The sequence below is a fragment of the Lotus japonicus genome, chromosome 1, assembly GCF_012489685.1.
Source record: "Lotus japonicus ecotype B-129 chromosome 1, LjGifu_v1.2".
Taxonomy (NCBI): domain Eukaryota; kingdom Viridiplantae; phylum Streptophyta; class Magnoliopsida; order Fabales; family Fabaceae; genus Lotus; species Lotus japonicus.
In genome coordinates, this window is record NC_080041.1 from 132,790,942 (window position 1) to 132,813,008 (window position 22,067).

The 22,067-nt window shown below is 36.5% G+C and overlaps 3 protein-coding genes across 4 annotated transcripts; 1 reads left to right on the forward strand and 2 right to left on the reverse strand.

Annotated features, from left to right (window-relative positions):
- Positions 1-161: 161 nt before the first annotated feature.
- On the reverse strand, positions 162-3,704 carry LOC130730996 (acyl transferase 4). Its single transcript, XM_057583172.1, has 3 exons — positions 3,238-3,704; positions 1,383-1,590; positions 162-1,116 (listed from the first exon to the last, which is right to left on the reverse strand). The coding sequence occupies exons 1-3, from the start codon at positions 3,643-3,645 to the stop codon at positions 446-448; spliced, it is 1,287 nt and encodes a 428-aa protein (XP_057439155.1). The 5' UTR covers positions 3,646-3,704; the 3' UTR covers positions 162-445.
- Positions 3,705-7,331: 3,627 nt separating this feature from the next.
- Positions 7,332-9,931, forward strand: LOC130730997 (two-pore potassium channel 5). Its single transcript, XM_057583173.1, has 2 exons — positions 7,332-8,455; positions 9,395-9,931. Exons 1-2 carry the CDS (start codon positions 7,473-7,475, stop codon positions 9,537-9,539), a joined length of 1,128 nt encoding a protein of 375 aa, XP_057439156.1. The 5' UTR covers positions 7,332-7,472; the 3' UTR covers positions 9,540-9,931.
- A 502-nt stretch (positions 9,932-10,433) lies between these two features.
- On the reverse strand, positions 10,434-14,865 carry LOC130730998 (peptide chain release factor 1, mitochondrial). 2 transcript variants are annotated; one of them, XM_057583174.1, is made up of 11 exons: positions 14,678-14,865; positions 14,485-14,588; positions 14,303-14,401; positions 12,959-13,142; positions 12,750-12,798; positions 12,589-12,667; positions 12,316-12,390; positions 12,163-12,240; positions 11,678-11,836; positions 10,936-11,031; positions 10,434-10,851 (listed from the first exon to the last, which is right to left on the reverse strand). In XM_057583174.1, the coding sequence occupies exons 1-11, from the start codon at positions 14,808-14,810 to the stop codon at positions 10,657-10,659; spliced, it is 1,251 nt and encodes a 416-aa protein (XP_057439157.1). In that variant the 5' UTR covers positions 14,811-14,865; the 3' UTR covers positions 10,434-10,656. The 2 variants fall into 2 exon arrangements, with proteins under 2 accessions (XP_057439157.1, XP_057439158.1); XM_057583175.1 differs by having other exon boundaries at positions 14,485-14,585; positions 14,678-14,864.
- Between the last annotated feature and the right edge of the window lie 7,202 nt (positions 14,866-22,067).

Genomic DNA, 22,067 nt, shown 5'->3' on the forward strand with positions numbered 1-22,067 from the left:
AACATTTCTGAGTTAAAAATATACATATTTGTACATTTAAAGGTGTATAGAGATGAACTTCTTTTGGAAAAAAATAGTTATATTTTAGAGGGGAAAAAGTTAACTTTAATGTTTTACGAAAGGTGGTATCTGAAAATACAATTACCACGTAAATGCTTAAATTAATAAACAACTCTTGCTTAATCAAATAGAATTTCAATTCTTGCACGATACATAAAAGCCTCCAAATGGGAAAGGGGAAGCCATGCTTAATTAAATACAATTTCAATCAAGATCAGGAATAATAATTCTGCCATCTGCATCGAATGTACAATTTTTATTTCAAAAGGAAATATCATGGAATTGAAACAGAGTAAAAACCAACTTGATCTTGCACACAACAAGAGAGTCAAATACACAATTAGAATCAATCTTAATTCCACTGTGAAAGGTTATAAGCTATAACTTATAATGGTTCCTGATCCATGGCACCATGCATGTGATCAAGGAAGGGAAGTTTATGTTCCTCCTTTACACACCACGTCATCAAACGAATCCCTTTGTTCGGGAGAGGCAGGGACCCCACAATCCCCACTGGAATAATGCTGGATCCCTGAATGGGAACCACGTGGACTGGTGGACCCCACCGATAGTCTACGTGGTTGAATCCCAACCTCCCCCACTCTGAAATGAATAGAGTGGTATATGTAAGTGGCGGTGCGAATGGATCCTCACCGCCACTCACACACTCACCCTTCAAGTACTTCCCGAACTCCAAAGGTAACTCACCCTTGGCTTCTTGAATCACCTTCACCACCTCAATGATCGTGGCATCTCTAAGAAACTCACATGAAGCTGTGATCGTCACTGGGAAGAAACAGTTTCCATAGAAACCTTTGGGAAGTGGAGGGTTCAAAAGGTTTCGGCAATTTGCGAAGAACACAAGCTTCAGTTGGGTGTTGGGGTCTAAATCAATGGCTCTTGTTCTGCTGCTCCAAAACTTTGCAGCTACAATCTCGAAGGCAGAGCAAGTCTGTCCTGTTACTTGCTCAAATGATGATTTTAGCTGTTTGATTTGATCCATGGGCATATCTATGTTGGCATGTTGTAACTGGTAATCTGGCATTGGAGGTGGACCTGATGATGATGAAGCAGAAGAGTTAGAAATATAATATAAAACCATTAATGTATCTCTTACTCAATAGCTTACATTTTTGGAATAATTGGTTAATGACATGGTATCAAAAGTTCTATGACCAAATGGTTGCCATTATTCTAATAAAAAAAAGTTGAATTTCAGCTGATAGCAGATGAATATGTGTGTATTGTCCACAATTCAAGCCCAAGTAGACTATTGCATGTAGCGTGCTAGAAATACAATAAAAATCATTTGTGTCCTTTACCTAATAGCTTAAGGTTTGGTTGTGCTTCAGCTTCAGCTTCTTGGGGTGGAAAGAAGTCCCTGTGCCATGCTGGTTCAATGGTCGGCTTGTTAAGTCCTCTAGCTAGCTCCCCAACAGCATTTAGAAACTGTGCTGCGCCGAGGCCATCGCATATGCTGTGGCAGAACATGAGACCTATCACAAAACCCCCGCAACCAAATTTTGTCACCTGAGAGACAACATATCAGGGAAATGAATGTGCTATTGGTAGGCAATATAAAAGAGTAAATAGTCACTTTACTTCGTGAAAGATGTAGGGTCCGTCAATTTTGTCCCATCATATTTAGGAATTCACGATCATTTTAATTCTTAAAAGATGAAAAAAGACGATGACAATTCATTTTAGTTTGTGAAAGACTAAATTAAAATCTAGGTCCGTCAGTCAGGGAGGGACGAAAGTGGTTGACCCTATATCTTCCGGTACTAAAGTGACTATTTACTCAATTAAAAACTATCTACTCAATTAAAAAAGAACAAATAAGATATTGCCTTTGTTTTATGTTATATTGGAAACATAACACAAATAAGATGTACGACAAAAATAGTACTCCCTCCGTCCCTAATTATAAGCTAAAGTTGAGACTTATGTTTTGTCACTAAATATAAGCTAAAGTTTTTAAAGCTAATGTTTCTTTTCATATTTACCCTTGCATTTATTGATAGTGAAGCACTATTAATAGTATAATAATTAAAAAGTTTTATCTTAAATAGGGGCAAACATGATAAGTTGTACCTTTTTTTCAAAAACCAATGCATCAATTAATGCTTTCTTAATAAGCGTGATTTTTACAACTTTAGCTTATAATTAGGGACGGAGGGAGTAGTACATTTTGATCTTACATGAAGTAAAATGGAACTTGTTTTGTTATATTTTGTATGCGTACCAACAATACAAACGAATTTGGATTTTCTCCAACTTACTTTTCTCCAAAATTGTAGCATGAGATATGAGTGGTTGATTTTACACCTAATAGTCTGAAAAGAGTTCAGAACTTGGATATATTTATGAGAGAAGTGAATTATGAGTGGTAATATTGTGAAATTTAGTTGATTATGTTCAATGAAGATGTTATTGCAGTATGACCTCTAGCTTCTAAGTTCTACCATAATTGATTTTGGGATTGTAATTAATTTTTTGAGATGACTCTATTGAACATTGTAATGGTATTGAGATTCCTATGGAACACTGTAATGGTAGATTCATGCAGAGAACTGAGGTAGGAATGAAATTGTATTCATTTCATCTAATCTGAACAATAGAATACATGTGTTTATTTATACAATAGTAACTGTAATGTAAGAAACTACCTCTTAACTCCCTACTAGCAGAATACCAACAGAATTAGTCATTCTCTAGCTAATTAGATGCCTAAACATCTATATTATAAAGCTCAAGGATAAGTGATTCTGAGTCTCCAAACAGGAACCAAACACACATTTAGACGATTAAATATAAAATCAATGATAAACACATGACATGGAAACATGATGGAAAATAATTGGTTAGAGAGGATCCGAACAGACCATCACAATCATGATGTGATCATTAATAGTATACTTGAATCAGTTTTGTTTTTTTTCTCCTGATAATCAATTCTTACACTCAAAAGTTACTCACATGCAGAAAATACTCACCAAAATTAAATTTTGTTATAGAATCATAAGAATTCCTACTAAAACGGTTAAAAAGTTGCATGGAATGCAACTCATGTAACTGCAATTACGATCGCGATGTGATATTAAAGACCTATAGAAAAATCATATCTAGTATAACACAATTTGAAATAAGACTAGCTTGAAGTTTGTGATTTGATACCTGCATTTGCACTAGGGGGTCAACATGTTCATTTTCAGGAATATGATCAGGAAGAAGATCATCATATGGAATAGACTGAACATCATCAAAGAAATTGACAGAGTGAAGGGTGCAATCAGCTGAAGCCTCAACATACCACACACCTTCACCTGAGCATTCAATTTGGAGACACCGTGGTTTGGATTCTATGAGTCTTCCTGCAAGTGGGTAGTAAGGAACCAATGCTAGGGACAAGGCTTCTCTTATGACCCTTGTGGCCTCAGGGCCATGTCTAAACACGTGTAAGGTTCTAGCATTGCATCTCAGAACAGGTAATCTGTCCATGACTGATAGGTCCAGTGTGGTCAATGGAGTCTCCTTGGCTGGTTTAACCATGCCTCGTTTTGTTCTGATCACAGACATGGCCATGATGATGGTGTAGAACAAATAGCAATCAAAAGAATGGCTTGGGAAGAATCTGTAGCTGAATTGGGATAATCGGCTTTATTTATAAATGACTAGAATGATATTTTATGTTTTGAGATCCTTGGCCTTTAAGTCTAAACTTTGTTTGGTGTAGAATGCTGTATCTGAAATATTCCGCCAAGCATTGTGGTACTATTTTAAATTTTAAAAAGAGTAATATTTAAATTTTAAAAAGAGTAATATTTATATGATGGTGTTTTTTTTTTGCATTTCTTATGAAAAAAGTTTATGGAGTGAATGGTAAATTTGGTCATTGAAATATTTTGACACCCACAAATTAGTCTCTAAAAAGGAAATACGTTTGATGTCCTTAAATTTGTAAGATGTCGGTAAAGTTAATCCCTACACACAACTCACACATAGTAAATTGTCCCTTGCAAAATAGCGACGGGTATTAGTGACGGAACATTCCCTCTCAAACCAGTGACAGAACATTCCCTCTCAATTCAGCGACGGAATATTCCCTCACAAATTAGCGACGGACCATTCCCTACCAAATCAGCAACGGAGCTTTCCCTCTCAATATCGCGACGGATATTAGCGACGGAACATTCCTTCTCAGTTCAGCCGGAACAATTCCTATCAAAATAGCGACGGATAAATTCCCTCTCACATAAGCGACGGCAGGTAGCGACGGATCTGTTCGCTCTTGCGACGAAAACTGCTCCGTCACTGAATCACAAATAAACAAGAACACCCATCTCATCGTCGAACTATTCTAGGCTTCTAGCAATTTTCAATGTTACGAACACCATACATTTTGAGAAAAATCTCATTTTCAGTTCTTGTGAAAATTATCTCAGGTGACCGAACTATGTGCATTGCTACATGTCATGTGTTTTAATGAGATATCAAAATCAAACATTTCTTCACATGAGTTTTATTATTTTATCATTGAACTAATTAAAACTTGAACAAATCCTAATTAAACACCCAAAGGCCAAAACTCAGAAACTCCCTTTTCTTTTTCCTCTTCTTCATTTTCATTCATCACCTCCCCTGAACTAACAGCTTAACAAAAATTGCAACTTCATATTTTCTTCTTCACCTTCTCTTCCCGGTCCATCACCCCCAATGAACTTAAAGCTCCACAAAACTATACATAAATTATCTTCAATGATCATCATACAAGGATAAATATCACAAACTCTAACCAGTTTTAATTAATTGATTTAATAATGATCAAGAATGTTTAAAATATATAAAGAACAAATTAATTACTATAGATAAATTTTTGTCTAGAAGAGGGGTATTGGGTTGGGAGAAATGATAGGAGTACATTTTTCTCAAATTTTATTATTATGATTATTATTATTATTATTGGTTATTAGATTGTCAACAACCCACCTAATTTAGACATGGATGGACTTGCAAGTTACAAGTATATATAGGTCCAATGGAATTAAATATTGGATAACGAGTTATTTCTTCCGTTTTGAAATAATTGTTCAGAAACAGGAGAAATATACATATTAAAAAATGAAATTAATTTTGTTAGCTTTAAAAGAAAAATTATTTATTTTCCTATTTTACTCTTTAAAGTGTATTATTACCTCCTTATTTATTCTCCTCATAAGAGCTTTATATGAAAAAAAAATCATTAATACTCTTTTTGAATTATAAGTAAACAGTTATGAAAAAAATTCTCTATAAGTGAACAATTATTTTAAAACAGAAAAAGTGCAATTAATTTTAAAGCCTTCGCTTGAAAACAAACATTTTATCTTGTGGCATAAAAAGAAAAAGCACAACAATTAGAAAGATCAAGTGAAACCTAAGTTATGAAGGAACTTTTTACTACACTTTCGTTCTTATTTAACTATATGGTGAGAGAAGAAACACATATATTAAAGAGTGTAATTAATTTTGTTAATCTTCATAAAAGTATTATTTATTTTCCTATTTTATCCTTTATAATGTGTTTTATTTTTTCTCATTTATTACTCCTACAAGAATATCATTAAAAAAACATTATTGAATACTCTCTTAAAACACGAGTGAACATACATATAAAAATAAGGCTTAATACATCAGAAGACCCCTGTAATTGTAAAGGGAATCAAATCCAGGGCCTGGAAAAATTTTGCATCAAATTGGGTCCCTATAATTTTTTTTTTAATTCAATTAAGGCCAAGTGTGCCAGCCTTCAATTTTATCTCAGTCATCAATTCCACGTGGCATTTTGATTTTTTTTAATTGAAAAATTTGAATACTTAATTTTTTTAATTCCAAGTCATAAATTAAAAACAAAAACTTAATAAAATCTTAATACAAAACCTAAACTAATCACTAATAATCCCTAATCTAATATAAAAACCTAATCTAACCTATTCAGCCCCAAATTGAGCCCCAAATCTGAATATTAGAAGGAACACAACGATGAAGATGGAGTGAAGGAGAGAAGCGATGGTGGATGATGGTGTTTTGGGGATTTCAAGCAAGGTGGCCTTGGTGAAGAAGAGGAGGGGCGATGGAGAGTTTTGATTGTGGGAGGTGATGGAGGAGAAGGTGTGGTGGGGGGATTTAGGGGTTTTGACCAAGAAGCCACGGTGAAGAAGAAGAGGCGGCGACGGACGAGGGGAAGTTATGGAGGAGAGGAAGTTATGGAGGAGAAGGTATGGGTGGTGGCCGCCAGAGAGGGTCAAGAAGAAGGAAAACCCAATCCCTCCTCCCTCTGTTAAATCGCCAGAGCCATTGCAGTCGCCTGTAAATGCTCGATTTTGGTAGGTAGGTCTGTCTCATGCCTTGTCGGTGATGCTTAATTTCTATCTCATCTCTGCATACTCATTCCTAATTTGTTTGATGGGGATTTGCACACGGTTTTGGATCCGGAGGTTGGGGATGGTGTTGTGACAGTTTGGTTAAGGGAAGAAGTTGAGAGTTGCATATATGTCCAAATCAGTGGTGATGTTGTGGTGGTGAGAGAGAAGAAGGGCATAAAGAAGGTGCTGCTTATCGATCATCATTGAAAGAAATTTCCTTGAAAGAGTTGTTTTTTTATTGTTGTTTGTATTTTTCACGTTAATTTCATTGAACTGGGTTTTGTTTTGCACGTTAAATCTGGGTTCTGAGTGAGAGGATGAATAATTTACATGGCTGGTTTTTGTTATTCTCTCCTTCTTTCTTCTTAGTTTAGATTAGGTTTATTTTCTGGTTAGGTTTATTTTCATATTAGGTTAGGTTTTTTTTTAGATTAGATTAGGTTTTTTTTTTAATAATATGAGTTGGTTTTTTATTAAGTTTTTAATTTTTTTTTCTGATTATATTATTGAGTTGGAATTAAAAATATTTTTTTAATTAAAAAAAATTATAAAAGCCACGTGGAATTGATGATTGGGATAAAATTGAATGCTGACACACTTTAGCCTTAATTGAATTAAAAAAAAAATTCTAGGGACCCAATTTAATGCAAAAATTTTCTAAACCCTAAATTTGATTCTCTTTACAAATTAGACGGTTAATTTTATTTTCAATCACATTATTGCTATATATCAACTCAAGTCAAGTGGTGTTATTTTGCCCAAAAACTAACAACAAAAATCGCTTTCAGCAGACATGGCAGTGGGCCCCACTCCAACTGATTCTTCTGTTTGTTTCCTCAGCATTCAATGAAACAAAGAACCTTGCAGAAACAAACTCAGTCTGATTCCTAAAACGCTTTTACGTCCACACGACCACACCAATCTCACTCTCTAATTTTCTCTCTCACGTGTTTTTTTCTTTTCTTTTCTCTCCATTTTCTTTTCTCCCCATTTTCTTCTTCTCTTTCCATGGAGGATGATGAAGCTTTTCCCTTAATCCACCACTGCGATTCACCCTTCTTCCCTTCTTCCAAATCCTTCAACGATGTCACCACCTTGCACCAACCACCGCCCCCACGACCTCGCAAACCAGAGATTCAATCCTCCACTTCTGAACCATTTCCTCCTCCGAAGTTGAAGAAGAAGCTCAGCCGCTGCAAAACCGCACCTGCTCTATTCGTCATGCGAGACCTCAAACCCAAACCACCTGAACTTCCCAAACCCCAAACCAGTTCCATAATCAGACAAGGAATCTGGTTGCTCATTCTTTACCTCTCTGTTGGAGTTGCCATATACTCCTTCAACAGAGACCGTTTTTCTGGGATTGAAACTCACCCTGTTGTTGATGCCCTTTACTTTTGCATAGTCACCATGTGCACTATAGGTTATGGGGATATAGCTCCATTGACCCCAGTCACAAAGGTCTTTGCCTGCGTTTTTGTGTTGGTAGGGTTTGGATTCATAGACATACTCCTTAGTGGGCTTGTCAATTTTGTCCTTGATTTGCAGGAACATGTCATCCTCACTGGGCTTCAGATGGGTGGGAGGGCGGGTTTCTCTGCGAGGGATTACATTGTTGATGTGGCCAAAGGGAGGATGAGGATCAGGTTGAAGGTTGGTTTGGCACTTGGTGTGGTGGTTTTGTGTATTGGGATTGGGTGTTTGGTGCTGTATTTTGTGGAGGGTTTGGATTGGGTTGATTCTATTTATTTGTCTGTCATGTCTGTTACTACGGTTGGGTATGGGGATAGAGCCTTCAAGACGCTTCCGGGGCGGTTGTTCGCCGCGGTTTGGCTCCTGTTTTCTACATTGATGGTGGCAAGGGCTTTCCTCTATTTGGCTGAGGCTAGAATCGATAAGAGGCACCGGAGAATGGCGAAGAATGTGCTGCAGAGAGATATCACTGTTGAGGATTTGATTGCTGCTGATATCAACCACACTGGTTTTATCAGGTATGTGAATGTGACTAACTAACACTTGTTCATTTTAGGTTCAATACATTTTTCTTATCTAGTTAGCAATCTATAGGTTGTGATAACCATGTTAGTTTACACTGCCTATGTTTACTGATAAGTGAGCACTCAGCACTAAATAGTGTGTTGACTATTGAGTGAAGCACCCTGAGAGTTCTGAGAACCACAAATTAGTAAGAGATTGCCAATTGGGGATGTTCTAATTGAGCACCATCCACCTTAAGTGAGTGTTTGGTTAAGTTTTTCTGAATTGATTGTGGATAGAAATGGTTTTGATATTGTTGATTTACATTTGGAGATATTTCTAAAACAAAGAATTATGTGAGTAATGTAATAATATTCAATTGTGAAATCCTATAATTAGTTGATTATGTCCACACACCAGAAATTAGGATTGTAGATTGATCAAAGAATTGATTTTGAAACTAGAATCAATCATTGAAGTAAACATCCAAACACCTTAAAATTGATTAAGGAGGATATAATCAATGGTGCTTTGAGATAATTACAACTAGTTATAATCTGTAGTCATCTGTGACTTAAGTAGAGCATCTCCATACTAAACTAATGTTAGTCATAAGCAGACATTATTATAATTTGTTAAATTCAGCATTGTCTTGGATGGGATTCTTTTTCCCTTTTGTTTATCTTGGTGAGCTGTCATCGATCTCTGATCGAACATGTGAGGAGTAATGTTTGTTTCTTAAATGTTTTAAATAACTTTCAATGCAATCTGCAAAGTGCAAAGTACACAGGTAGGAGCAGAGAGTGAGCATAAGTTATGTCTGCATTATTCAATTATATATATGGTCCTTACTTTTAAAGGTATAGTCTATTTTTCTTTTTGGATTCGTATCTAACTAGAAATTTCAATCCAACTTTGCTTTGTTTTTTTTTTTGTTGCTTTGTACTATTCAGTAAGTCAGAGTATGTAATATTCAAGCTCAAAGAGATGGGTAAAATACAGGAAAAAGATGTGATGCAAATTTGTGATCAATTCGGGAAGCATGACCCCTCTAACCGTGGGAAGATAACATTACCTCATCTCTTAGGACCTGTTTGATTTCATGTTGATCACAGCGCAATCGGGTCTCTCTTTCATGTTCGGCATTTTGGGATGTGCGATCTCTCTTTCTGAGGCAAGTGAACCTGGGTTCCGGGAGGAATCCAAACACACTTAGGATGAGGAATGCAAACTGGGGAAGATTATCCTTCATGCAAAAAATTCTACAACTGTACATGACAAGTGTTCTACCTTAGAGGTCTCAGTTATTTGAATCATTGGGATATAGATTTTGTATAGATATATGTAGATTTGCGGAGATTGTTAGTAGAAACTAGAAAGAGAACCCATCAATCCTAGAGCTTTTTGTGTTCACAACAATGGATTAGCCGGTTCTAAAAAGAAAAAATATTTGATTCAATGATAAAAATTATCTGATTGAATTCTTATTATTTTTAATTCTTTTATTTAATCGGTTAGATTCTGAATTTACATTCAATCGATCTACTCAGTTTTATAGTTTTAGATTTTACATTTTCATTTAAATTGGTAGCATATAAAAATCTTAAAATATATAATTATTTAACTTAGAAACAAATCCATTATCCATGTTTGAAGAAAAAAGAAAACAAATCGTATGAAAAATGACTCAAGAAGGACACCCAAATGAGTGTTTAGTTTGATCCTCATATTGAACTTCCAAGTTGATCCTTAATAGGCTATTTTTTAATTAAAAAAATTAGATGAGTTTGGCACATTGCTTGCAATGTGATTTGTTCTTTTCCCTGTCTGATTTTTTAAAAAATAATAATTCAAAACCGGCAGCCAAGTCACAAGTCATCCTAATCTGCTAATGATTTTATACAAATTTTACAATTATACTCAATGATTGTAGCCAATTAGCTACCCTCACGGTAAGGACCACAGGGTGATAAAGAGAAAACAACCGAGACAAAACAACAACTCCATGTTTATTTATCTGAGTACAGATAAAGTCTATTATTTGAGAGAAAACAAATCCTCACAAGTCACAATCATGAATGATAAGGCAACATCATTTGGTGCTATGCTTACTGTCTACCACCCTAAGCAAAATATGGAATTTTTTCTTTTCGGCTAGTTAATTACAAAAACAAGACACTAGATTAATGATCAGCAAAAATTGAATCCATTGCCTTTACTGAGAAGAAGTAAAACTTGCAACTGCGTCCATTTCTTCTCGCAATAGAAGAGCATCAATGAAGACATCAAGATTCTCTCCTTGCATTACATCGTCTATTGAGTGATAGGTGATACCAACTCTATGATCAGTTACACGGCCTTGAGGAAAATTGTATGTTCGGATGCGTTCAGATCTGTCCCCACTACCAATCTGTGCAGGTTGGGAAACTACTTATCAATTCAGAAAAGAAAAGTATATAGCAGTTGGACAAAGTCTTTTAGATATCTCTCGTACCTGCTCCGATCGAAGCTTTGATCGATTACTGTGAAGTCTCAACCTTTCCATTTCATATAGCTTCGCACACAGTATCTTGAGAGCTTTGGCCTTGTTCTAAACATAAATGATATGGCAAGAGATAGAAAGTCAGGTTGAGAAAAAAGATGTAGAAAGAGTAACCAAAATAATTTATCACAGATCACACTCAGCCAAGCCTGCCTCATCCAATGTCACAATGGCCCTTTCAATATCTTAGACTACTGAAACGAATTAAGCTTAAAAAAAAAAAGAGTAGGGGAAAAGAAAAAGAGCTTGCGTCATGCTTTCTTCTACTTAAAAGTTTTGAGACTAATATGAAATTATACCATAAACATGCTTTCTAAGAGAATGTAAATGCCAAAGAGATGAAGCCTAAACAAAGTTTAATCAGCCTGCTTGCATCAACTGAACTGAGAGAATGCACACAATTCACTTCAACCATGCCATATGAAAAACAACTAATGCAAAAAATTACCAAGTACCACCACACCAGAACATATCCCCTCAACAATACCTCTCTTAAGTCCAGGTAAATTTTATGCAAGGCATAATAGATAAGTTACAAGTCAATCAAGAGGAGCAGCAACACTACATAATACTATTAACTCCAAAACACTGTATAAATTTCTATAAAATCAGAATGAGAGTAATACTAAAAAGAAAGCACACTAGCAGTCAAAAAAGTAATGTGAACCATGCCAAATATTTTTAAACCATTTACCATATGCTGAGAACGCTCATCTTGTATAGCAACTATAATCCCTGTTGGAATGTGAGTTATTCTAACAGCACTGTTGGTTGTATTTGCATGCTGACCACCTGAACCACCAGATCTATAGGTATCGACTTTTAAGTCTTCATTTTTCAATTGAACATCGACCTACATAAGGGTGCGTGCATGATTAGCAATAAGACTCCAGAAAGAAAAAAAAGGTACGAGCACATAAAATATCAAACATATAAGACATTTACCAGACCTTCATAATTTCATTCGTTAACCCAACAGAACCAGAGGAGGATGAGTGTGTGTGTGTGTGTGAGAGGGAGAGAGAGAGAGAGAGAGAGAGAGAGAGAGAGAGGGAGGTTGTATGGGAATCCTTTTCTTTATCCTCTAAGAGGAGCTAAAAGTTGAGAGCACTGTTTCATATTCTCACAACAGACATTCAAGTTTCATATTACAGGGAATTGATTTATATTACTAATTACCTCATCAGCCTGAGGGAGGATTGCTACAGAAACAGCACTGGTATGAACACGTCCCAACTTTTCTGTCACAGGAACTCGCTATTGAAAAAGAATGTCAGTAATTGCTAAAAGTGGACTTAGCCATAGATAGTATCTGAGAGGTATAGCAGCTACCTGTACTCTATGAATTCCACTTTCAAATTTTAGTTTCCCAAAAACACCAGCTCCTGCAATTGCTGCACTAGCTTCCTGATAAAGCAAAGTCCAAACAAAGAATGCGTCAATTGTAAGATAAATTCATTTCTTCTATCAAGAACATGTGGCACAGAGTATAACCAGAAGGTTGTAACACATGGTGGATGTCACAATCAACAATTCAAAGCATTTAACTAAAATGGTACTCAAAATCAAATTGTATTTCGCATATATAATGCATGAAATATGTACCTTGTATCCTTTCATATCAGATTGAGCTATATCTACAACTTCAAACTTCCATCCATTCTTGTGAGCATACTTCTCATACCTACATTATGTGAGACAATATCCCTTTTAGAAAACTATAACAATAGTTTCCGAATCTGACCTCCAGTGATAGATAGCCTTACATTTTGAAGATATCCATTGCAAACAAGGAAGCCTCCTCCCCACCAGAGCCTGGAATAAAACAGTATAACACCAAAAAATTAAAAGGTGCGTAATAAAAAGCATAGAGAGGCAAAAGCAAACAGGGATAAGAGTAAATAACAGACATTCATAGAAGCATGCATTTGATGAACATCAGTGATTAGCATTCATTTTCAAAAGTGACACTGACCTGCTCGCACCTCCAAAATGGAATCCCTTTCATCAGCATCATCTTTAGGAAGTAATGACTTCAGCAGCATATTTTGTAATCTTCTTTCTTCCTCTTTGGCTTGGCCAAACTCCTCTGTTGCCATACTAAGCATGTCTTTGTCTTCAGAACTTTCAGCCATTAGTGTCTTCAAGCCATCAATTTCCTGCCGATAATAAAAAGAGGTAGCATCAGAAAATAATCTTCCCCTTTTTTTTTCTTATTTCTTCAAACTCCAAAAAGCCTAATTTCCTGCACACAGGAAATGTAAATAGATAGATACTCCATTTGTTCCTATTTATAAGGCATATTCTATAAGATTTTCATGACCCTTAATATATTTTTTTTTGTCTTGACCAAGGTATCCCCACAGCCGATAGCCGTGAGACTAATCCCTCGCCCCACGGTCAGCGCACAGCCAATAGCCGTGAGACTAATCCCTCGCCCCACGGTCAGCGCACTAAGCGGTAGGGGGCTGGCCAAGGAGTTTTTTCTATTCGCAAGAGTTGGGATTCGAACCCCCAACCACTTGCTTAAAGGATGAAGTGCTGAACCACTACACCAACCCACTTGGTTACATGACCCTTAATATAAGTCACTTTTAAATACCTATGAATCATTAAATATTTTTTCCCAAATTTCTTTTTGTTTTCCAATAAGGGTAATTTAGGAAAACTAACATAATTTTTTTATAATTTTGAGACTAACAATTAATCTAAACTAATTTTCTAAATCTATGTAAATTAGTTAAAAGTGACTAGTAAATAGTTATAAATAGAAACAAAGAGAGTAGTATGTGGCTATATGTTAAAAAAAAACATGTAATAGAAGGAACAAAAAAGCTTTTTCCCCCACTAGGTGGTGACTCCTAGTCCTATAAACTACAATGACACCATTGTGTTTTGTCATGAACCAAGTCATGGAAGTACTACCGAAACAAAAAGTATATATAAGCCCTCAAGTATCTGTTTGCTAACTAGGTATGCTAAACAAAAGAGTTAACTAGAAGAATGAAAAGACAAAAAAAAGAAGAAGATTTAGAGACAGCAATATGAACCCTATCTTTCATGTGAAGCATAAAACACCAACCTAGAATTAAGCCAGAAAAATACTTTCAAGTTTCAACCTTAACACAGCTTAACAATACAACTTAATGATTCTTCAAGAATGAGAAACTAGCTCATTTCCTAAGAAAGATGAATGTATCACAGTCACCAACCCATTTGCAAACAAAAAATCACAAAATGTTATGATTCCAAAATACTAACACTAGTTCAAATTCAGGCAAATTGCTAAGAAAAAACAGCGTCTGCATCAATTAACTACCTTCTGTTTTGCCCTTAATTCATTGATAAGTTCAACAGAGCCACTCAGCTTCCTCAGCTCCTTATTAGCTCGTGCATACTCTGAAGGTGTAGCTTCTGGCTGTCTTCAATCAAACATAAGACAATGAACTCAAACTAACATTCAACTTACAACATCAAAAACAGAAATTCCAATTGCATTACCTGATTCAGAAGATTGCTAAGACAAGCACTCCTGTGCTCAATTGCAGAGAGTCTTTGTTCCATAATGTTCAACAGGTCAGGAGACAGTTGAGGTTGCACTTCTGCTAACAATATCAATTAAATTCAGAACAAACAGAGAAAAAAAAAATATAGCAATGAAAATCGCCGGATCTAAAGAAGGAAGAAGGTTTACCGGCGGAGTAAGAACGACGGGGAAACGGAGGACGGTGGCGGAAATTAGGGAGTGGGAGATCGGAGTTTGATTCGAATTGCTTCCGCCACCGTGAAAGGTAGCGGCACATGATGAACCTACCATGATTTCTCATCTCATCGTTGAAGCTTTTCCTCTGCGTTTTCAGTGTTCTCGCGTTTTCGCGAAGTGAACATGATGATGATTTCTGTCATAGGCCCATTCACCATATAAAGCCCATTGGGCTCAGCCTCTTAAAAACAATTAATTTGGGCCCTCCTTTTTATCACCAAGAAAAACCTTTTTTTTTAAATACTGATACGCGATTACGTTGTTTCGTCACATACTTATGACGTGTGACTGCCGCTCAACTTGAAAAGTAAAAAATATTGACAAAAAAAAAGAAAAGTAAAAAATAAAACGGTTAGCAAGGGGTTTAAAACACTTGCAAAATAAAGACGCAATTTGTGACGGTATGAACAACCATCTTAAATTGCGAGAAAACTTTTAATAAAAAGAATATTTTAGTGGGGTCTTACAAGGGATAATGTTTCATCCACACCTCTCTTTTGAGGTGGAGGGGTGGAATGGTGAGAGATATGAAGAAAAGAAAAAGTAAGAGAGAGAAAATATGAGATGTGATAGATGATAAGATGAGAGAGATAGAAATAAAAAGAGGTGTAAATGAAGTGTTTAAAAAATGAGGTGTGTATATATCATTACTCTCTTACAAGACACGCAACAACTTTATGGAAGCATTTCAAATTGGTAGGAAAACCTTTTTTTTAGATATTTGGCATTTTAGATATTTCGTGAAGTGGTTGCACGTGTTGATTGGTGATCGCGGGTGGTTGTATGTCCATCAAACGTTATCCATATGGAGCTTGCTATGATACCACAACACTTAGTTGGGTTATGATACAAGACGTGACATGGACCAATAACGTTTAAGAGGGTGTTTCTTCTTTTTCCCATATATGTTTTTAAATGAAACAAAAATTCAAATACACTGTCAGATGTCGGTTTTCTATTGGTACACGTCAAATCATGTCACTCATGTACCCTACAATGAGGGTACGGCAGAATTCACCTATCCATATTTGCAATATCTTTACTATATGCATTTGTGATTTTAATAATATTTTGTGTGTTTTGAAGTTTGAATAGTTTAATGTGTTCATATTTTGTCTCTTAAAATAATAAGTGTTAAATTTGTTCTGTAAAATATAAGTGAATGAGAAGCAGTTTCTTCATTATCGTTCATTTTGTGCAATAATGGTAGTTACAAACAACCATAAAATGTGATAGTGACACTTTAAACCACCACAAAATTCACCACATATACTAATTTCACATATTTCATTAATTAATATCAGGGGTTAAAAGCTATGATTTTTTTTAGGGAACAAATTTAATTCACTCGTATTTTACAGGACTAAAACACATTTAACTCTAATAATTACAATAATTTTTTCTATATTTTAAAAAGACAGTGTGTCCCCGTATGATAGTTCAAGTAGTAGAAGTTGAGGGACATATGAAGTAGTTGTTTACACTGGTTTCTAGTAAACAAATATCCTCTTAGTTCGACTAAAGGAAGTTTAGATTTCAGGGTCCTTTTGAGAAAACGCTTTGCCAAAGTGTAGTGTGTGAGTGGACGTTTTTCGACAACAACGAGTGATTCAAGTAAAACTGGATTTCATTAAACACGGATCAATTACAAGAAAGTCAAGTAAAAACAAAACGAAATAAAAGTGACAGGAGACGTAGATTTCGACAGGAAACTACACAAAGGAACTGGAAATTGACAAGCTTAATGAAAGAAAACTAAAAATCTTGTTCGGCAACGTACTCCTCCATCATCACATCTTGCTCCTTGAGTCTCATTGATGCGGACATTAGAGCTTTTTGGGTGAGTTTTTCATAGTTGAGTTGGGAACCCTCTCTCTGATTTGATTTCTCCTATTTATAGAGCATGTCCTTGGCGGTTTTCTTCTTCCCCTTGGATGGATTAGTGGGTCTAACCCCCTCTTCCCACGATCTGGAGTTGGTTTTGGAAGTCCTTTGTGCAGTGGGGGAGATCGTGTGCCTCAACTGCTTTAACCGCTTCTGGGCCACGTATTCGACCAATCGTGGTGAGAATCTGACTTGGTCAATGCTGCACGTGTTACATGTGCCCCTGTTTAGCACTAGTCCCTATTTTCGAATTCGGCTGCCTCCTTAACTTGGTGCATCTTCCTTTTCCTTTCTTCAGTCCGAATTCGACTACCTTGTGTGTTTTGGGCCGAACGCGTTTTTATCTCTTTTTGGGCCAAAATATTGGGCCAACAGATGCCCCCAAAAAATGTTGATTCTCGACTACCAGGTCTTGGAGGGATCAAGCATTTTTTGCTCGTGAATTTCGAACGGGACTAATGGTTATTTGTGACTTTTTCCTTTCTGACTTCAAGTCCCATCAGAAATCCTATCGTTTGACTTTTGCCCCAATCAGAAGCCTTAGCGTCTGACTTCGTCTGTCATCTGCCGTCTCTATTCTAGGGTAATCATGACCCCTTTCTAGCCTTTTTGTTAGGGTTTGCGGTTATATAATAAAATAACCGTTGGATTTCAAAACTTTTGTGCATCATCCTAGAATGCAGCTTCACGTCCGACTCTTCACTTGCCTATAAATACGCCATTGTTGGCCCTCTGCAAGCTTTACCCTTTTTCAAACACTCGAGCTTTTCAAACACTCAAGCTTTTGTCTGATTTTACTTGTGAGATCATCTTCCATTGTTTGGTTTTCTGCTTCTCTGGTGCGTTTTCCTGAACATCTTCATGGCTTCCAGTTCTGACAACGTCATTCCCTTGGCCGCTGCGTGTGAGATGAATGAGGCCAAACGCACTCCCATTCCAGACCCGCCTTATGAAGTGGAGAAAAGGGCCATCTGGAAATCTCAGGTATTCATCCCTATTTCTGTTAATGGCAATCTACGTGCCATCTTAGGTCCCCTGAAGAAGGCGAAGAAGGGCAGGCCTAATAGCCTTCCTGAGGGTTACGAGCAGTTTCACCCCAGTGTTCGTGGGGATGAACTTGTTCTTGCATTTCGACCCTCTTACCGCTTGCCCTTCCTGAAAGATCCCAAGAGGGCTTTTAGGTCTGCACCGCCTAATCCAACTGCTGGTGAGGGAGCCTATTTGAAGTGGCTCGACAGGGTGGAGGCCAGTAAATCTGGGCACTGGAAAGTCACTGGGATTTTCGACCTCATTCAGCTGTCGAGGTCGCCGATTTCTTATAACCCTGCTATGCTTTTAAGTTCTCTTTTCTTTTGGGAGCGGTCTACCAATAGCTTCCATGTCCCCTTTGGAATGCTTTCTCCCACTCTCCTTGATGTTGCTGCCATTACTGGCCTTTGGGTGGTAGGTGATGATTACCATTCCTCTGCTGCCCCCACCAATCCCATAACCATTCCGACGGATAACATCGCTTTCAGTAAGTTTATTACAGATCACTATGTCGAGAATGGTGAAGTCTCCGACGCTGAGCATGTCGCGTTTCTGTTGTATTGGCTCTCTGCCTATGTGTTCTGTACCAAATCTTTGAGGATTCCGGCTAAACTTCTTCCTTTAGCCAATCTGTTACATGAGGGTCGAATTATCGCTATGGCCAGGCTTGTGCTTGGTGTAACGCCCCAATTTCTCAACTGAGGAGTCACATTAGTAACCTAACAAAGTCTAAGGACTATTTCGTAACCCTAAGAAAACACAATAATTTTTTTCCTTTTCAAAACAACCAAACACAGTTTATACATATCATAATCTTAATTAAACAACCCGTTCCCGACATAATAATAATAGTGTCTTACATCATCATGAACAAGTTTCCAAAATAAGTACGCTCACTTAGACAAGTGACGAATATAAGGTTTAAACAACAGATTTTTCAGAAGGAAAATAAACTCAAACATAGTCCTCCAAAAAGGGAGAAGCAACTGCTTCATCCACCTCTACTCGACCGCCCACGGTCACCAACTTGAACAGCTAAGCTTCAGCGGAAGGCTCTCTGATAAGTGCCAATTTTACGTAGTTTTCCATTGTTATTAAGGCACTTATCTATGTGATTTATGGAAATTATCTTGCAAATTGACTCTCTTTTGATTAGAATGTGTTTAAATGGAGATCTAATCTCAATTGTTGTTGTAGGGACATGAATCTAGTGAAGAGATGAAGATTTGGTGAAAAGATAAAGAGTTTTGGAAGGTTTGGGAAAAATCAGCTGAGCCCTTTAAAAACCAGCTGAGCTCCTTTTATCCTGTCAGAAAAGGGCTGAGCGGCCAAGAAAGGGGCTGAGCGTCTTCAAGGCGGTTAAAGAAAACCCATCCCTAAAGTAACAGGGCGCTGAGCGGCCAGAAAAGGGGCTGAGCGGTCGTGCCAGATTTGCCATTTAAAAGGAAATTTTAAAGCAGAACAGAGGAGAACTCTTTGGACCAGAACTGAAACCCACAACTTAGGGAAAGATAGAACTCGAAGGAGAGCATCAAGGGAGGTATAGGAGACTTGGGAGAAGGCTTTGGAGCCGATTTCATCGCCGGGGAACCGTCACGTATTCGGTTTTTCATCGTTCTTCTTCTCTTTTATGATTGTAAAGCTATCCATGGAAATGGATAGCTAATTTCTCATTTGTTGGGATTAGAACTAGTTGTTTTGATGCTCATGTAATCTATTTGATTTCCTTTCATGCAAATTTCATGTTTCTATGCTAAAGAATCAATGGTTTTCTCTTTTGCTTCATGCTACATCTTAGGTTTGATCCCCTTGGGTATTTTGATTGATTCAAACTTGTGTAGGGAACTCACACGTTCTTGAGTCTGAACTAGAGTTAATCATATGTTTCTTTTCCATGATTCAATGATTTTTACCTTGTGCTTCATGCTTGTTTTGGATTGATCACCTAGAACATGAATTTAGATTTAATAGGATGGTGGGAACTAACTATTTAAATCTGAATTAGGTAAAAGCATCTAATGATTCTAAGGTCTAGGGATAGGGTTAGATCATTAGTCTATTCAAACATCTATGCTTAATGCTACTCACTATTGTTAATCGATCAAGGGATTGAAGGTTAATATAGGGAGTTGATAATCTTCTACACCGGTGGACTGGGTAGTAAGATAAGAAATGGTGGGAGGAATCAATTGCATAGAACGATATTTGTATGTGAATCAATAGAATACATAGAGGTCAAACAACGAAACTCTAATCCCAGCAAAACTATCTACCTTGGTGAATTCAACTACTTTACCTGCTTTCTTACTATTTTCATGTTCTTAAACAAACCCCTAATATCTCTGTTAACCATCATTTGAGTCTGTTAGCTATTGAACGGCATAAGTATTACACCTCCTTGTGGATACGACAAAACCCTTTACTATACTACAATTGAGTCTTGAGAGATTCAAACGTAGAGTGGTAAAAAAATCTTTCAACAAATTGGCGCCGTTGCCGGGGAGGTGTGCCAATACTAATTGCATTGCAATAGTTTTCATTCTTGAATGATTGTGAATATAGTGTATAGTTTTTTTTTTCAGTTTAACTTTCCTTGTTGTTACTAATCTCTTGTGTTAGTTAGCTAGTTCAAGAGGAGAAGCAACAAGAAGCTTCTGAATCACTACTTTCAAAATGTTTCAATCGTCTCAAACATACTATCCCTCCGAAGAGGATAGGATTTCTAAGCTTGAGGATACATTGGTGCAATTTATGCAATTGTCAATGATTAATCAAAGGAATACTGAGGCTTCCATCAAGAACTTGGAGGATCAATTGGGAAAGCTAGCTAACATGGTAGCTGAACATGGAAGAGGAATTGTTGAAGCACAAGTGGAAGAAAGTGAGGAAGAAGAAGAAAAATCAAAAAAAGAAGAAAGAGATCCAACCCTTCACCACTTACCGATTCCTTCAAGCCCTCCACAGGTAAAACATGATGAGGATGAGGTAAGCGTTGAAGATTTTGATAGCATATCACATCACCAATGCAATGATGAAATTATTAATGTTGAGCATATTGACTCTGTATTTGGTGATAGGTTTGATGAACAAGTTCCATCAAATTCTTCAAAGAACTTTAAATTTTCATTCATTCATATGCATGTAAATACCTTGGCATGTGAGTTGAATGTAGGTGAATTGGGTTTGATTGAGAAAAGAAAGAAAAAGAATGAGTTTTTGATGGCTTGGAAATACTTTGTTAGAAAATTAGATGAAATCCAAGTCAAAAGGCCTAAAAAAAGGAAGGGGTTATACTATAATCCTTGTTTGTGGTCACCATGATAGTGCTAGCGTCAAGCTAATGACGTTAAACAAGCTCTTCCTGGGAGGCAACCAAGTGTTTTTATTGCTTTTGTTATATTTATGTTTTTATGTGTTTTAGTAAGTGGTAGTGTGATTTTGTGAAGCTTTGATTAATTGTGTGCTTTAAGGTGCTTCACAAGTTTTGATAGATATATTGAGTGTGTTCATAAGCTTTGGAAGCAACGAAAATGATAAACTTTGAATTTGAGGAGGTGACTTGTGAAAATGCATGAAATTTGAATGGAATTTGGATCATGTGAAATTTCTGTTCAAAATTTGAGTTTAGGGGTTGCTACAGGTTCAACTAAGTGTTTATCATGCATATGGATTGATGGTATGCAAGATTTGTATGAATTGTAAAATCTGAGGTATGTGGTTGTGTGGTCTTAAGTGAAAAACAAGTCCCACTATGGTATTTTCTTCATAAACTGTGCAAAGTTTCTTCCTATTGCTTGTGAACCATCTCATAATGTGTTTTGAATGTCGTTTTTCAAGTTTTAGGATAAGTTTTAGTGAACTTCTTGATGGTGTGATGGAATTGCAAAAATGAAGGTCTATTTGTGATTGTCATGTCCATGGAGTGAGTTATGATGCCATGCGCTTCAATTGTGTATCTAAAAGCTCTCAACAAGTTTTAAATAATGTTAATATATCGTTTTGAGGCCTAGCATGAAGGAAATGTAAGAAGTTCAAAATATAAGGTATTGAGTTGTGAAATAAGTGAAATTTGACCCTAAATGGAGCTTAGAGTGACTTTTGTGCGAAATGTGCTTCAATTTCTAATCTTAAGTTATGCACAAGTTTCATAGGGTATATAAATGTGTTTGAACCAAATGACATGTGTTAAAATTGTTTAAATCAAAATTTGGCCTATTGAGTTGTGGAAATGCATGAAACTTGACTTTGAAGCTTGGATTGTAAATCACTGATGAATTGAGCTTGAGTGTTGATTTTTAAGGCTTAGACGTGTTTCATATGATGAATGGATGTGAAAGAATCAATTGGCATGCTCTGAAAATTGAAAACTCAAAATTTGACCTACCCACTTGTGATTTAAGAGAGTTTT